Source organism: Myxocyprinus asiaticus, chromosome 6 (genome assembly GCF_019703515.2).
Source record: "Myxocyprinus asiaticus isolate MX2 ecotype Aquarium Trade chromosome 6, UBuf_Myxa_2, whole genome shotgun sequence".
In the NCBI taxonomy this organism is placed as follows: Eukaryota; Metazoa; Chordata; class Actinopteri; order Cypriniformes; family Catostomidae; genus Myxocyprinus; species Myxocyprinus asiaticus.
In genome coordinates, this window is record NC_059349.1 from 10,612,078 (window position 1) to 10,630,717 (window position 18,640).

General features: G+C 41.3%; 2 protein-coding genes across 6 annotated transcripts in view; both read right to left on the reverse strand.

The window, feature by feature from the left end:
- Positions 1-18,640, reverse strand: part of LOC127441956 (gap junction gamma-1 protein-like) — a 44,550-nt gene that overhangs the window by 20,852 nt on the left and 5,058 nt on the right. The window lies entirely within an intron of this gene.
- The window catches only part of LOC127441950 (5-beta-cholestane-3-alpha,7-alpha-diol 12-alpha-hydroxylase-like), a 34,511-nt gene continuing 16,223 nt past the window's right edge, over positions 353-18,640 (reverse strand). The window contains exon 3 of one of the 3 annotated variants that reach the window (XM_051699550.1): positions 353-16,994. In XM_051699550.1, the coding sequence (XP_051555510.1) occupies positions 16,969-16,994 (26 nt within the window). In that variant the 3' untranslated portion in view covers positions 353-16,968. The remainder of the gene's footprint in view (positions 16,995-18,640) is intronic. The other 2 variants (XM_051699548.1, XM_051699551.1) reach the window with 2 other exon arrangements.

Genomic DNA, 18,640 nt, shown 5'->3' on the forward strand with positions numbered 1-18,640 from the left:
TTCCCTCAGCAAGGCTGAAGACTCTTGTTCTGCTAGCGCTCTAATCAAGTGCAGAAGGACATCACTGGAACATCACAGAAACTGCCAGCTAGTACAGCTACTGCTGAGGCCTAAGCATGCTATAAACAGTGCTGGGTAGATTGCCAGATTACAAATTACATAACTAACATTGTAGTCAATAACATAATATTTTGGATGACTTTTTAGGGTAAACTAATCTGATTACTTTTGGATTACTTCTGACCTAATTCATGTTTATTTGATGTCACATGCATTTGAGTAGGATAAGCTTGTACCATTTTGACATAATTTTGCTTAAATGCATTAAAGAAAACAACAGTTCAGCCAGGACCACTTTGGCAATAAACAATTTATTGTATGTTAGATACAATAATTTTATGTGGAGGGTTCTTCTCCTGCTCTTAAAGGAAGTAGAGGGAAGCTCTTCAAGAACCCCTCCCATACAGGAACCATCAGCAAGGAAAGCATAACATTTGGCAAAATATCCAAGGAAAGGAGACTCCTGATCTGAAGAGGGGTATCTTGGAAGGTGATGCATCTGGGCTCCTTAGAAGATCTGGTCATGATGGCTGTCACCTGGAACATAAAGCAACAAACAGAAAAGTGCACAGAACTAGGCCGGCTAAAGCTATAAACCTTTAAAGGTGCACTCAGCGATTCCTGAGAAACACTGTTGATATTCGAACTCAACTGCCAAAACAAGCACACCCCTCCCTTCAGTGCTCCTTTGGAAGCTCCGCCCCCCAAATTCATGCACACGAGTGTTACCCACCTATCGAGAAGAAAAAGAACAACTTCTGCATCCGTCTTCAAGCCTTTTACCTCTCGGAGGTCTCTCCACTGCTGAAAAGCCTCACCGATGTTGACACAGCTCCTAGCCCTCGATTTATCATAATCCTTCTTTTTTAGTTTATATTCATCTGACCTTTTTCTCTTGGTCTGTTTCTCAGCCATTTGTCCTCCTTGGAGTTTAGAAAGTTCGCATCAGCCAGATTTGCCATCGCTCTTCTAATTAATTTTCCTCTCACTCTGCCCCACCCTCATCCTGTGCACGCACAAGAACCACCCCCTGTTGCTGATTGGCTGGAGTAGTGTTGGATCGGTCTGTTCAACTTTGTTTTTGGAGCCAGGGCTGTGTACAAATACTAGATTTTTTTTCAGCCCACCCACAGAATGGACCGCTAGAAGACCATGAGGAGATATTTGCAGAATTTGACAAAAAGTGTATTGGATTAGAATTACTGAGTGCACCTTTATCAGTGGAGAATAATGCATATGGAAGGTAGCTTGTTGTGGGTTGTTGTCACGTGCTTGGCTTGGCTGGCAAGAATGCTGTGTTGAATATATATATATATATAGGCTGTCATTGATAGATAGACTACTATGATTGGAGGAAGTAGGTCAGCTGGGTGTCAGCTGATGCTGAGTTTGCCTCTCGTGGCCTGACTGAACTAACGCTTGCACTCGATTTCAGCCAGGACTGTAAATTAAGTTGAGCAGCTTGGGGGAGACAGCAGATTGCCCCTCGTAGAGAAAGCAGCAGAGGGGTGCCCCTCCCCTTTTTTAGCAGTGGGGGAGAGGGCAGCATGCCCCTCGTGGAGAAAGCAGCAGAAGGGTGCCCCTCCCTTTTTTTGGCAGCAGGGGAGAGAGCAGCATGCCCCTTCTGGAGAAAGCAGCAGAGGGGTGACCCTCATGGAGAAAGCAGTTTCACAGTGGTAAGTTTTAATTTTGTAACTTTCTTACAAGTTCACTGTTGATTATTGTGAACCTAACAAAGCTTCAAGTAAAAGACACATAGTGTGTCTAAGTTAGTCATCTTTTGCTGGAATGGGTATAGCCAAACTTTATTTGCCTTAGATATGAACAGAGAACAGAGGCTTACTCCCGCGTTACCGGATGTATTAGAGAGTTAGTGAGCAAGTTAGCCATGGACTACCATGGATAGCGGCTATAACATTACAGCTTGTAATTTTACATATATATATATATATATATATATATATATATGTTAAAGTCTGAAAAGTCTGTTACTTAGGAACATTTCTTGCTTGGTCAAGGTCTTCTGTCATATCTCAACATCTGCAAATGTCAGATGAGAAGAAAAAAAAATACAAGAGAGGTTTTCCAGATAAGTGTCTATTTTCCATTTCCTTGAGCCCAGTACGAATAATAATTCATAAACAGCAGTTTAACAGACACAGGCTGTCCCATTCACTGTAGCTGGATTACATTTTAACAGTAATGTGACAGATAAATAGACACGCTACATCATGAAGTCAACAGCAAATTATAAGATTGAATGTTTCCATTTTCAGAAGAAAATGTGAATAGTGCTTCCCCATGCTTATTCTGCCACTACGCTAGGGTGTTCTGGGTGGTTGCATACAGTTCCAAGTCAAAAGTGCCCACCCCTGTCATGACTTCAGACTGACCAACCCAGTTTTGTGCCATGTGCTCATCTCATGATGAGCATCTCATCATCATCTCATCTCAGCATCTGTTACTTGTTTGTAATGATTTGTTTTTCCCTTCTATTTGTCCTGTGCCAGACTGTCATGTGCTGCTTTGTGTGTTTCATCATCTTGTTGGTCTGTCGCATTTGTCAGTCCCAATGAATGCAACAAAAATATAGTCCCATGCTATCCTCAGATGCCACTTGGGTGAAGTTCCCACAGAAAGAATATTTAAGAACCGGGTGTCCTTCTCTTCCACGTGAACTAGGGGAGATGAAGCATCAAATGAAGAAAGAGTCATCTTGCAAACTGTACTCTAACTCATGCACCCGCAACGAGTACTGTAAGTATTACATTCCTTAAATTATAGTCAATGTGCATTGATCCAGACACCCGTTCCAACTGCTCCCATCAAGTCGTCTCCCTGGCACATGCTGGGAACAAACTCAAATTGCATCTCCACACCAAAGCCCTGGCATGTATCAAATCTTTTGAAGAGTATTTAACACACATTGATCCATCCACTCAGGCCGAATTCCAGCTTGTCCTCATCCTTTTAATAACTCAGGTAATTCAGTCTGGGTCCTAACTATCCACTTATACTATCTATCAGTAGAAGGTTCCATCCCTTCCCTCCAGAGGTGGGTAGAAACGTGCTACATTTACTCCATTACATTTACTTGAGTAACTTTTTGAGAAAAAAAAAATTACTTTTAGAGTAGGTTTAGAAGTGGGTGCTTTTTACACTCACTCATGTAAATTTCTAATGAAAATTGTTTCTTTTATTTCATTACAATGGTTCCTGTCATTACATTACTGGGTTTAATTTTGATTAATGCGTTATTTATTGAGTGATTATTGAATGGGACTTTTACGACAGCAGAAGTTCACACAGCTGCGCACGCTGTCACAGACTGTCACTCAAGCCAAGTCCATCACTGCTGCAGCATCAAGCTCTTCAAAGTGAAACACTTTCTTCGCTCCACACACTGAAAAAAGAATAGTGCCTTCATTTAACACCAAGACAAGTGGATATTTCAAGATTAAAATTGAAGCTCCAACTTAAGGCAGCACTCTGAGGTAAGTTGTGGTTCTAATGATAACACGTGTTTTCTGTGACATGGTGATGGTCATTTTCAGGGTTATTCTGTAAATATGGGCTCTTATGACATCAGTTTTTAAGTGTACATTTTTTAATCAGTGCAGGAATATATCAGTGCGCTTTGTCCCATGTCATGGCAGTATTTATGCATTTACCCCACACCCTCACGGGGGTACTGGAAACTATCGCAGCTACTTCGGGCTGATTAACTGAATAAATCCATGTAAACATCCAAGTTAGCGTGATTGACAACTGGAGCGTGAACAGACAGCATTTCTGTGCGTGCAAAGTGAGATGCGCGGGGCGCGCGCATGAGAGATGTGCAGGCGCAAGGCGATCGTATGCGAAGAGAGTGGCTGTGTCCGAAATCGTTCAGTCATTCACTATTTCATATATAGTGAATGGCAGTTAGTGCTCTATATCTCAACAGTGACTGAACGAAATGAGTCGGAGCTCTGGAGCTATCGCAGAAACAACGTCACATATGAACTTTTACAATACTTGGGCCTTACTTTTTATTCTTATTAAATAATATATTAATACAATAAATCTTCATTCTGTTTGTCATTTTTAATATATATGTTCAAATAAAGATTAAACATATTAAATGTACATTATTGTATTTATTTGTTATACTTTAGTATCTTTAAACTTTAATACAAGCTGGGTAGTGTTTCTGGGTGTATAGCGCCCTCATCCGACCATAAACAGCACCAAAGTAATCATAACCTACATGTTATAACTGAATATTTAAAACACCCACAAAATTAACATATCCACTGTGTGCAGTCTCCTGAGTTAAAATAATATCACCTCAGTGAATTATTTAGTAAATAAAGAATTCTTCAGCTTAATGGGAAAATTCTGTATAATTATAAATAATTAGTACATTTTAAAATGTATCTGTATGTTTTGCCTCTCTATATGTTAGTATGTTATTTTTCTCATGTAATAATTTGTCAAAAGTAATTTAATACATGAATTAAAACATTGCAAGTGTGAAGGACGCTTTAAACTCCCAGCTCGTATGTCTTCCCCGCGGTGGGTTATGGGCAATTAAACCATTGTCAAGTGTACATCAAGTGTACACTCAAAATTAGAGTGCATTGTGGGTAAGAATGAGTGAACAAAAGTAGGGAACGAGTGGCTCACTCAGAATTCAGACACTCCTACAAAATGGCGGACACCCAAAATAGTACATTATACAGTGGATAGGGGGTGGTTTCAGACACAGCGAGTGTTCCGCGACTGGGGTTGAAATGTTTCCCAACCTCTCTTCTTATTGACAAATTCATCCAGATCTGACAAGAGCCCTTAAAGGAATAGTTCACCCAAAAATGCTAATTCTCTCATCATTTACTCACCCCTGTACTCAGCCACAATGACTTTCTTTCTTCTGCTGAACTCAAGTGAAGATTTTCAGAAAAATTTTTCAGCTCTTTTGTTCCATAAAATGCAAGTGAATGGGTGCCAACATTTAAAATAAATAAATAAATAAATAAAATCACGTACGTCAGCATAAAAGTAATCCATAAGACTCCAGTGGTTAAATCAATATCTTCAGAAGTGATGAGATATGAGAATGTGTGGATGAGAAACAGATAAACAGATCACTTTCACATTCTTCTTCTTGTGTTTTTGGTGATTCACATTCGTCTCTGCATATCGCCCCCTGCTGGGCCGGGAGAAGAATGTCTAGCAAAAAATGACAAATATTTACCTGTTTCTCACCCACACCTATCATATCACTTCTGAAGATATGGATTTTACTTCTGGAGTCTTATGGATTACTTTTATGCTGTCTTTATGTGATTTCTGGAGCTTGAAATGTCTGGTCACCATTCACTTGCATTGTACTGACCTACAGAGCTGAAATATTATTCTAAAATCTTAATTTGTGTCCTGCAGAAGAAAGGAAGTCATACACCTCTGGGATGGCATGAGGGTGAGTAAATGATGAGAGAATATTTGGGTGAACTATCCCTCTAAAGTGATAGCTCAGCCATAACGTCCATTATGTCATTTGTGAAAGTAACGAGTTACTCACTACTTCAGTACTCTTTTAATTGGATACTTTCTTACTCTTACTCAAGTAAGTATTTATGTTAGTACTTTTACTTCTACTTGAGTAATTATTTTTTTAAAGCAATTGTATTTTTACTTGAGTACAGTTTTTGGCTACTCTACCCACCTCTGCTCCCCTCCTCCTTTGGAAAACACACCTGCGCTCCTCAACACACAATTAATCGTCCATGTAATCCGATGTTAGTGTAAACAATTCATAAGTCCACAAACATATGGCCCATTCTGTCTCAGCACATTATAATCCTTTAAAAGTACACTTTGGACATCAGTTTCTCACTGATACATAACATTATTAATTTAACATCAATACATTAAGTCACACCCATAACATGACAAACAGTTTCCTCTTTTTAATTGAGCCTTCATTTGAGTCATTGCAGGGCCATTTTCTGGCAGTTAGATCTGGCCAATATGGACTCGGCTGTTGAAAACCCGGTGAGATCGGCAGTCCAGTTGCAGAATGCACTCCTCGGCCACCATGAAAATCAATCAAGCAGGCCATGGCGATGGCAGCCCAAATAGAAGATGACTTTGAATACTCCCACAGGGCAGGTTGAATATCGGGTCATGCTTTTTGGGTTGACCAACGCCCCGACTGTCTTCCAAGCCCTTGTCAATGATGTGCTAAGGGATATGGTTAACCAGTTTGTGTACCTGGATGACATTCTAATCTTTTCTCTGTCTCTTCAGGTACACATCCAGCACACCAGGCAAGTGCTGCAATGGCTGCTGAAGAATCCACTGGATATCAAGGCAGAGAAGTGCTCGGTCCACCCACAATTGGTTCCGTTCCTTGTTGGACCCAGAATTCAGTGTCGGATCCAGCAAAGGTTAGGGCTGTTTCTAGGTGGCTGACTCCTACCTCCTGCAAGGTGCAACAGCAGTTCCTGTGTTCGCTAGCTTCTACCAGTTCTTTGTTAAAGACTACAGTCAGCTGACTGACCCCATGACTGCTTTCACCTCCATAAAGTCACGTTTTCTCTGGTCACCTAAGTCTCAGGCCACTTTTAACTCTCTTGAGGCCTCTCTTCTGCTCCTATTCTCTGTTTTCCCGACCCTGAGAGGTAGTTCTTTGTGGAGGTCGATGCCTCCAAGGCTGAATTTGATGCAATCCTCTCCCAGCGGTCCCCTAAAGACCACAAAGTCTACCCCTGTCCCTTCTTCTCCGACCAAATGTGCCCAGCTGAGCAGAGCTGCAACATCGGTAACAGGAAGTTGTTGGCTGTCAAGTTGGCTTTGGAGGAGTGGTGCCACTGGTTGGAGGGCTCAGCCATTCACTTCCTTGTCTGGACCAACCATAAAAATGTAAAGTATGTTGGCTCCGCTAAGAGGATGAACTCCCGGCATGCTCGCAGGGCACTATTCTTCGGATGCTTTAACTTTTATAGACCCTAGATATGACTCGGGTCCCTCTTTCAATGTAGGTTTATGAGATTTCGTCTGCCAGGTAAAAATTCCAAGTTTGATTACATGGCACACTTTTCATCAAGCTAAGATTTGAGGTATCATTCATATCCGTAGCAAACAGTATAGGACGAGCTACACCTAGAAATGTATTCAAATCACTAACTCTAAAGCACCGGTCACATCACCAGCAAAACCACTGAATGTCTCCAGTTTCTGTACTATTTGCTGCTAGTTGCCGTTCCTACTGCTGGTAACCCTTACGTTATTACTAGGCTGCATAACTGATTACAAATTAGATATATTACCAGCAAAATAAGATATCATTCTAATTTGCTGCTAAAAAATGAACATTCTGAATGGGAAAGTGTTTTATGTAAACTACAGCAATGCTTAATGCATCATATCATCAACAAGATGAATGATCTACTGTATCAATGTATAAATCAAACTCAGAATGGCAACAATTTCTGACATGGTTTTCCACGCATACATTTTTAATTTATAATTTTGTATATTTTTTTCATGTACATGGTTACAGACAAATTATGCACAACAGTGAAATCATTCACAGCAACATCAACTGGAGGGGGATGACGTGAGCTCCACTGTCTTCAATCCCATTGGTAGTCACTGATGAAATTACTCCTTGTTTGCATAAATGTAAACATATCTTACTTTAGCATGTAGCTTGACATACATAACATTATTAATTTAACGCTTTTGCTCCTGCCACTGGAAGTTGCCAGCTCTTGTTGAAAATGAATGAGATCAGATCGCATTGTTGCTGCAAGTATCTAGCAGGATGTAAACGGCCCTTAAGTATGAGCAATAGTAATATGCTTGCATTAGCAAACACCTCTAATAATTAAACATTTATCTTTCAACTGATTTTCTTGTGCATTGTTTGTTTAAAGAGCGCCCAAACACCCAAAGTTCTACAGGACTTGCTGCATGCAACTGTTGCATGTATGCAGACACAAGCACTTAGCATACACAGTTGTTTCTAACACTCAACTTTAGCAAGCCTGAGGTTCTTCATCTTTCACATGATCTTGTCAAAACTGCCCATGTCATGGATAGGACGAGGCAAAGCCCAAGGAGTTTTCCTCACTCCAAGGGTCATCAGGGTTGTCATAGCAACACAGAGCCACATCTCCTCCTCAAAAGGCCAGCAGAGCTGCAGTGTACTGGGTGAACTCACGCCCCGGGCCCCCTGTCTTCAGCCCTGACAGTTATAATGGTCAGCATTGACCAAAATCATTATGCTCACAACTGTTATCTCATGTTGATGAGGTCACAGTCATGATGTTTACTGAACAGCTCATATTATGATGCTTATCAAGTTAATTTGGTGGAAAATGTAAGTGTAGAACACTAAAGCTGTGATGAGTTTTATGTACTTCTGTACATTTAGAAAGATTTTTCACTTAATATACAGTATTGGGTAAGATAACATATATAAACAAGAAACACTTATATAAACTGACTTCTGTAGATGCAACACCAAATCACCAAATATGGTTGAGAATTAGAACTTGACACATGTTTCCCCATGAAAATGTCACAAGACTTATTGCCTGGTGTATGCTTTTAGTTATGGGAATTTAAAAACATCACTACATCACAGTTCCCTTACGACTCAGTACACTTGACTTTGCGTGCTAATGCAAATGGAGAGTGTCCTTCCACATGACCTAGTTGAAACCTCTCTACAATAATGGCAAAATTCTAATATTGGCTATGGTGTTTGAGCCCCGCCCTTTTAGGCGAGCAGCTGTCCGCTATAAAAGTAGGTGCACAAAAACCATTCCTCAGAATTTTCTTCCTTCAAGACAGCGATTTATCTTTCGTCTAGAAGCCCTCTACTGCTTCGCTGTTGACTACACGAGTCAGTGGGCGGAAACTTTATGGCAATGAGAAGACTCTCCGCTCTCCTGCAGTGCTCCAGTGAACATCACTCCACCTTGCTGCTTGCCGCTTCGCTGGTGAATGGGCCGCTTCAGCATCCTGATTCCCTGCAGCGCTTCGGCAGGTGTTGTGTATCCTTATAAATCAATTATATATTGATTATTGTGTGTATATAGTTGCTTACATGTTCTCGTCTTTTTAAAGATGTCGTTCCGTAAGTGTTCCTTGTGCGAGAGGCACATCCCGCCGACAGATCAGCATGAGAGCTGAATTCTCTGTCTGGGCCACACCCACGCAGAGTCAGCTCTCATGGAGACAGACTCACTGCGAGGGCATGAGTCTCAAGATGCTTCACTCGTGAATCGCCCTCGTTCTGAGGGATGATTTAGCCTAACGTGCCCTCCCACCCACCTCTTCTGTGACACCCAAGGGATCACAGGAGGAGTCACGGTGGGGCCACAAGTTAGAGCAGGATGAATTTGAGGTGGACCTCGTTCCGGCACACACCCTGCGAGCCCCTCATTCTTCATGCAACGTGTCTATGCCGATACATTATGTGCGTGATGTGTGCTCTCTCACTGCATCAGGCAAGCGGTCAGTGGATGATGCTACCGCCCTTCCCCCCAGTGAGGGCAAAGAGCGTGTATGTGCCACTGACAAGGAGATGCTTTTCATCCTTTCAGGGCCGGTCGAAGAGCTCAATATCGAGTGGTCTCCTCAAGAGGAACCTACACAATCTCACCTTGATGAATGGTTCCTGCAGTCCGGATGTTGTCAAGTAGATCTGCCCCGTTCTTCCCTGAAGTTCATAACGAACTGTCAAAATCCTTGTGCGTGCCTTATTCAGCTTTCCCGTGCAGCGATTACATCCTATCCTATGTGGATCACGGGGAAGAAACCCCACCCCCCCAGAAAGAGGTGGTAGCAGGGCATGGAAATAACGTCCCTTTCATCTTTCTAAGCCATGTCGTCTAATATCCGCACTGGCTGGAAGAGCATATTCGGCGGCGGGCCAAACTGGTTCAGCACTCCACGCTATGATGGTGCACCAAGTTTTCCAAGCTAAGCTCTTCAAACAAATGGATGAGCAAGGCTATGATCCAGAGATGTTCAAAGAGCTCCACACCGCTACGGACTTAGCGCTGTGAGCCACGAAAGTCACTGCACAGGCCATTGGCAAGTCAATGAGCAACCTGGTGTTTTTGGATCATCACATCTTGCTGACCCTCATGGAAATGCGTGACGTGGGAAAAGCCGCTCTATTTGATGCTCCGGTGTCTCCAGCCGGCCTTTTCGGAGGCTCTGTGAATAGAATTGCTGAGCGCTACAGAGCAGTACTTCATCACAACCGGCTAGCTCCCGCTCTGTCTCAGTCCAGTGCCCGGCTAAAATCCCCACACCAGCTGCCTGTTGGTAAAGATACGCAAGCCATGGCCCAAATGAAGGCAGCCGACGGAAAATGTCCCCCTCACCCAAGTTGCAAAGCGCTCCTGACACACAATACTGTTACACTCTTCCCCACTGCTGTTTGTCAGGAAAAGGAATATTGTTATTCACAATATTGTTCAATATGTTGTTTTCTGTGTCTCACATTAATCACATGCAATAAAGTTTGCACATTATGCACAACCGCTTCCCAATGGTGAGTAGTGCATTATATCATATATGAACATACAAAGATTGTAAAAAGAGTACAGCAATTGCAGGAGAGCTCACACTTTTTCAATAAAGGGCTTTCCCACTTCAAAGCCTACATATTTTGCACAACCGCTTCCCAATGGTGAGCGGCACATTATACCTTGTAATGAATTACAAAGATTGAAAAAAGATTACAACGCTCGTTGCACATGCACGAGACGCTCACACTTTTCAATAAAGGGATTTTCCACTTCAAAGCCTCACATTATTCGCAACTGCTTCCCGATGGTGAGCGGCGCATTATATCATGTTATGAATATACCAAATTGCCCTCTGTCCCGTTATGCGGACGCGTGGTGAGTTCTTACTGGCATTCCGACTGGATGCTAAAAAACGATCGAACATACAATCCAATTTGCACGTCGGCCGCCCCATTTCAACAGTGTTCTGTCTTCTATGGTTCCGTCCGAAGACGTGCCAGTGTTTACGAGCCGAAATACACAACCTTCTCGCAAAGAACGCAATAGAGGTTTGTTTCATATGAATTAATAAGCCTGCTGATCGAGCACAATCTGTGGTCTGACCACACGAAATGCCAGTGTTGCGTGCACAGACTGCGATACACACAGTGGGATATACAGCCGTTTATTCCTCATTCTGGAGAAGGACGTCGGGATTCAGCCCATTCTAGTTCTGAGGCTTGAATCGTGCGCTCGTGATGCACCCATAAAAATTTTAACTCAGAAACAGATCTTATCGCACATCCGTCCTCAGGACTGTTTGCATCAATAGATCTGAAAGACATGTACTTCATGTACCAATTGCACTGCGTTACAGGCAGCTTTTTAGATTCGCATTTGAGGGAACTGCGTATCAATTTCAAGTTCTTAATTTCAGTCTGTCTCTGGCTCTTCGCTTGTTTGCGAAATGTATCGGTGTGGCGCTCGCCCCATTGAAAATGAACGGTGTGTGTTTTGAATTACCTCAGTGATAGGTTATTACTAGATAATCAGAGGCACTACTGAGCGAACACAAAGACTTGCTGCTTTGCCATATGGAAAATCTGGTCTAATGTCAACTTGCGAAAAGCACACTTTTCCCCAGCCAGTAAATCTCTTTTTTAGGAGTTCATGCGTGTGTACCTCATGAACGAGTGCATACAGACCATTCTTCGGTGTCTGTTTCAGTTCAAACTGAAAAAACATTACCACTGAAGTCATTTTATTTTCCTGCGCATTGCGGTAACTCGCCACTGTCTGGCTGCTCTAGCACCATGGACAGTGCCAGCCTTCTACCAACAGGGTGTTATGCTGGGTCAGGTTTTCAGAAAGAAAGTGCTGACCACAAATGCATCCAACACAGATTGGGGCACGGTGTGTAATGGACGCCCAACTTTCGACACCTGGTAACAGGTGCGAAACGGCCATGACCTGTCAACCGCCTAGAGCTACTGGCTGTTTTTCTAGCTTTGAGAGCTTTTCATTACGATATTGTGAATCACCACATTCTGATTTGTTCAGACAACACAACCGTAGTGACGTATATATGTTGCCATGACACGCTGGCCCACGTATAGCCAGCGAAACGCAAGTATGCGCTTCTCCAGGTGCACCTCCTTCATTTTGTCATCAGCAAAGTCCAAGAGGACATGTAAACAGTTCTGTTAATTCCACCAAAGTCAAGGTTTCCGAAAATTATAGAGATGTTATACAGCTTGTCACGGGAAATACCGCTGAAGAGGGATCTCCTCTCTCAGGCACGAGGCACAATCTGGCATCCCCAGCCCAAGCTGTGGAACCTGCATGTGTGGCCCCTGAACGGAGCGCACTAAACGCATCAGAACTGACGCATTCAGTCATGAACACCATTTTACAGGCCAGAGCGCTATCCACAAGATGCCTCTACGTGTTAAAATGGAATGTGTTCACTGACTGGTGTCAGTAAACTACCCCATATTTCTTCAAAAGCGATTAGACGCAGGTCTCACTCCGTCAACGCTCAAAGTTTATGTGGCAACTATATCTGCGTATCATGCACCTGAAGCCAGTGCCACTCTAGGCAAGTATGATTTAATCATAAAGTTCCTTAGAGGAGCAAGATGATTAAATCCACATCAGCCGGTTACAGTCCTGACTTGGGACCTAACTTTGGTCCTAAAAGTGCTCACAGGGGCCCCCTTCAAGCCTTTGGACTCTGTTGATTTGTGCATGCTCTCCATTAAGACCACACTACTGCTGGCTCTGGCCTCAGTAAAACTATCAATTGACAATTTATGTCTGGAGTTTGGCCCCGGTCTTTCAAAAGCCACTGTCAAACCCAGAAAAAGTTATGTGCTTAAGGTTCTTACCACAGCCTTCAGAGCGCAGGTGGTTCACCTTCAAGCTTTCTTCCCTCCTCCATTTAATTCGGATGAGGAACAATCCTTGCATTTGTTATGCCCTGTGCGGGTGCTACATGCATATGTTAAGCACACCCGCCAGTTCAGACTGTCTGATCAGCTCGTTGTGTGCTATGGAGGATGCATAAAAGGAATGTCCGTCTCCAAGCAAGACTTTCTCACTGGATCGTTGATGTGATTGCCCTTGCTTTTGAGTCGCAGGGTAAGATCTGCACAATTGGTGTTAAAGCACACTCAACTAGAGGCATGGCCTCCTCATGGGCATGGACGAACGGTGTGTCTTTACAAGACATATATTTTGCAGTAGGATGGTCTTCTCAAAACACATTTGCAAGGTTTTACAACCTAGTCTCTCTCTTCACAAGTCCTCTCTGTTTAGAGCACTTGCTATTTCATTTGCCAAACATATACTCATGCCCCTCCCCTTAAGTACAGGCTCCCCATCATTTTACACAACCACCTACATCAGGTCGTTGTAATTTACCATAAAGTCACAAGCACTTTCATTATAAATAAACTCCCTTCCCGACTGGGTTCCTGAAGGGGTAACTTCATACTATATGACTATAGTTCATAAATTTATTCTGAGTGCTCCCCTCCTGGCCCAACATGAGGGTCACTCACTTGCGGCATACTCATATCGGTTGCCGTCCCGCGGGACTGTGGCATCATGTTTCCTCTCTGGAAGGTTATGTTGTGTATTGCGGCGTGATAGGATTCTGTTTCCCATATGCATTAGCACGCAATGTCAAGTGTACTGAGTCGTAAGGGAACGTCTCGGTTACGTATGTAACCTCGGTTCCCTGAGAAGAAGGGAATGAGACATGCGTGCTAGCGCATATGGGGAGCTGCCTTCCACAAGACCTAGTTGAAACCTCTCTACAATAACGGCAATATTCTATGGTGTTTGAGCCCCACCCTTTTAGGCGCGAAGCTGTCTGCTATAAAAGCAGGTGCACAAACACCATTCCTCAGAATTTTCTGACTTAGGGACAAGGAGGGACATCGCTCGCACCTTAGAAGAACTCTGAGTCTTGTAGTGCGGCCAGCGTTCGCAATGTCTCGTTCCCTTCGTCTCAGGGAACCAAGGTTACATACTTAACCGAGACGTTATCTGCTATCAGATGGACCTCAAAGCTATCAAAGCTTACAAAAGAGGGTTCCACTATATCATTCACTCAAATAAATCTAGAAAACAAAGATGTTCTTCAAACATTCTGTTAACAATTAAAAAGACCCAGATGCTGAATTTGGTTTTTGCATCGGTAGGGCCTGTTGAGAAACTATAAGTGGCACCAGACCAAATTTGATATAATCTCCTTACTTCATGCACAGGACAAATGACAATAAAACTCTAGTAACAACAAAACAAAAGCTGTAACAACAACAACAACAACAACAACAACAAATCAGTGCTGTATTCAACCACAGGGATCTATTCTATGTACTAGCTGTATGACAGAATGATTGAAACTAAATAAACATTAGACTATATGTTATACTGAAAAACAGGCGAGCCGTTGCATCCACTTTACAACAAATAATGTAAAATTATGTTTGATTTTACTGTTAAAGCATGTCATAATGTCATTAATTTTGGCTGATTGTGAAAAAGATTTGGTCACACTAAAAGGGGTAATATGTTACAATAGTAGCCTGCTGTTTATTCACACTCATTTAAAAAGAATATATATTAAAAAAAAATACTATATAGCAAAGTCAATGAAATGGAAAAAATGGTGTGCGAAGTTAGATGTTCATTGATTTAAATACTATATAAAAAGACATCCTACCACAACATATGTTTATTTAACATGTATTACAGTATTATGTATTGTATAGCAAAATGAAAAGAGTTTAAAAGTCATGAAACTGCAAAAATGTAAAAGGCAACAAAAATATCAAAGCATTTTATTTATTTATTTATTTATTTTTTTTTTGCTAACAGGAACTGAAATTATTCAATTAAATTTCAAAGCATATATACATATAAAAAATTACAACATATAAACAGTGGTGGAGATAGGGGGTGTTTGAGGTGGCTGTGGCCACCATGGACCGAAGCCTGGCCACCTCATTGGCCAACCCACTCGCAATCGCTGTTTTGGTCATTTTTTATCTTGGGCACAATTTAGTTTGGAACTGTCTCTGTACAACCACAACACACAGGAGACTTAACATGTGTGCACAACATTAACTGAGAGCATAAATATTCATCATTGCCTCTACTATCATTTTGATCAGCTGTGATCAATGAATTTTTCTAGGGCCTAAAAAAAAAGTGCTCCATTACACACATTTGATAATAGGCCAATAGTTAATATTAGATTATTAGACAGTATAAAAGTGTATTGTTTTAATTATAATTTTTATTATATTTTTCAGTTTAAATAATTAAATAATTAAATAAGTTATTCTTAAACAATCAGTCAGTCAATATTAACCTATCCTCATGTTTGAAACCACTAGATGGCATAATTACCATAGTACATGCTCTCAAAAGGATGAGTACTTCAACACATGACCATCCATATTTGCATGTCAGTGCTATTCAGTGTTCAGAAACTTGGCCCATCCAGTCACACTGAGGTAATAAGGAGGAAGTAGGTTACACAACTTTATTCTAACGATAAGCGTAAATTGTGAGGAAAGTCTGACAAACATTGTGCTGCTAAGTTTTTTTAAAAAAAGGTCCCTGATCATTTCAGTTTGAGTCATTTCGGCACATTTCAGCACAGATTGTTTTGTGATGTTGTGTCAATGTAATGCACACTGCAAGGAGGCTGAAATTGAAGGATGGATCTGACAGCAAAGCCTAAATGCATTAGTTGTGACAAACATAAATGTTGTAATTAATTTCACATGTGAAGAGGTCATTGTTTAATAAGAGGTACAGTAGCACGTTTGATTATAAAGGTTGGAGAAGGGGTGAAAAACGGTTTTAGTGCTAAAAAAAAAAAAACTTGACTAACATTATTAGTAGACTTTTATGCATTTTGTCAGACACTTTAATCCAAAATTGGCTAGTATCAGGTTTTTTTTTTATTATTTTCCCAACCCCCACTGTTCTTATATCAAGCAAACAGACTTATTTTGACAGCCAAACTTGCAAAATTCCAAACTTAAGACAAAGTCTTACTTTTTTTTTTTTTTCACTGTTTTTTTTTTTTTTTGGCCATTTCAACCCTGTAATCCATACCAGAGGTCAGAGCAGATCATTCGGATAGTAAACATGTTGAAGTAGCAAGGCTGCACCAAAACAGGCCTTTGATGTCCACTGAATAATTCAGGTAAAGGACAAACAAATATCAAAAGTAATCAATACAACTAATGCCCTATTCCAAGTCTTCTGAAGCCATACTTTGTGATGAACAGACTGAAATTAAAGTTGTTTTTCACCCTTAAATCATTGATGACCTGAGTATGTGGCACACAAATCCAATATTATATATACGGTGCAGGTCCAACCAGTCCAACATGCACCATAGTCTCCATATTTGATTTGTCCACTGCATATTCAGCTCATATCAATTCTGGAAATACCCCATATGTTGTATGATGACATGCATTTATACCAAAAATTTGTAATGTATTATTAAAAATCTACACAGCAGATACATGAATTCCTTAATTCCATTTTAATTACACTTCCTTATATTCAAATTCTTATTATAATTCTGCATTTTGGGGCGGCACTTTTGCCTCACAGCAAGAAGGTCCCGGGTTCGAGTCCTGGCTCAACTGGGCCTTTCTGTGTGGAGTTTGCATATTCTCATTGTGTTCACGTGGGTTTCCTCTGGGTGCTCTGGTTTCCCACATAAGTCCAAAAACATGCAGGTTAAGTGAACTGGAGACTCTAAATTGCCCCATAGGTGTGAGTGAGAGTCCCCCAGCCAAAGGGGGTTGCGTCAGGAAGGGCATTCGACGTAAAACCTGTGCCAAGTCAAATATGTGGATCACTGATGGTCTGCTGTGGCGACCCCTAACGGGAGCAGCCGAGAGAAGAAGATTATAATTCTGCATCTTGTTTGGTACCTCAGTTTAATTAAATTCTGAATGGGGCTCAACTCTGAACATGACTGGCTTGACTGGTTGCTGAACCAGTAGTTGGAACATGCAGGAACAAACGTGTTTCAGCATGTTTCAGTAAATGATAGCAATTCACCCGTATGCCTATACTATGGGAAGACAATCTGTTGACAATTTTCCCATTTTGGCAATTTTTGTGCATAGTATTTTTTGACCATGATGTTTTGGTTTTGCAGATTAACTCCTTTCTATATCATTTTATTTTAACCATACAGGTGCACAGTCACACTGACCTGGCTCATTTGTGGTGTTCTGACCCACAACAGTAGACTAAACATATAGAACAAGGCCAGTTATTTATATTATTCAAAGACTGCATGGATTCAAAGGGAGAATAGAGATTTTCCAGCATGTGCAGCACTCAGCGAGTCATTGTCTTTGACTAACTGAACTTTGCAACACTGTTTGAAACAGTAAAATCAATTTTAGATTAAGATTAAAGGTGCACTCAGTCATTTTTTGAAGTATGTTGAAGTGGCATTTATTGGCTTACACTGACACCTGGTGGCCTGAATGCTGCATCATTCATACACAGTAGTTTTAAGTTACCAATGCCATTGTAGAAATTCACTATGCACAGTAAAACAGGATTAATTTAATCCATAAATGAAAGTGTCCAAAAACAGGGCAGTTACTGAGATTAAGTGAGTAGTATTCAGCTGGTCATGTGATTCTAACTTGGCAGCCCTCATAAGGCGCCCCTGCCACATGTAGAATAAAAGAGCATTTATAAGGTTACTGATATGACTGAACACTTCATCTCACATGAGTGGTCATGATTTTATACATATGCTTCAAAATTACTATTAATTTCTTTAGAAGTAAATCTTTTTAAATGAGGAAAAAAATTACTGAGTGCACATTTAATTAACCTCATTAAATTACATGTCCATATAAGCACACTGTACTGTTGTAGACAAATAAAAAAGGTGATCAGTTGTGCCAATTTATCTGAATTTTGTTTTCTTGCCAGTTAACTTAATGACTTTACTGTCATTCATGTCATGCAGTTGCCAATCATATAATTTTATCATACGTATGATATGGAACCGCATTGACAACTGTCGTATGGAGGGGCGCCAAAAGCGAGTTGTGAAGCTAATTGTTTTCAGCTGTACAGGATGTAAAACAGTGAAGAGAAATGCATATTTTATAAACTGAACCCCCCAACTCAAACCCCAAACCTAAACCTAACTATCAGTGGAGTAAAAATGTAATCTTAGATGGAAAAACGCAACCTCTGAATCGGGCACATTACTGATTGTGCGAACGCAATTACTTCATGGTTTCAAAGCGAGATGCGAACCCGGTTCTCCCACGCTGCTGACGTAACGCACTTCTGATCACACCACAAGGGAAGGTAAACATGCTTGAGCCAATGCAAAAATGTCTGATAAGAGATCGTACTAGTCAGTGAGTTGGCACAATGTCGCCGATCCAAGGGCACTGGATCTCTCGGAAGCAACAAGCCGACTTGTGATCATGTTGTGCAGTACACAGAGTTAAAAATAACTCTTAGTTGAAAACATAGGCCAAGAA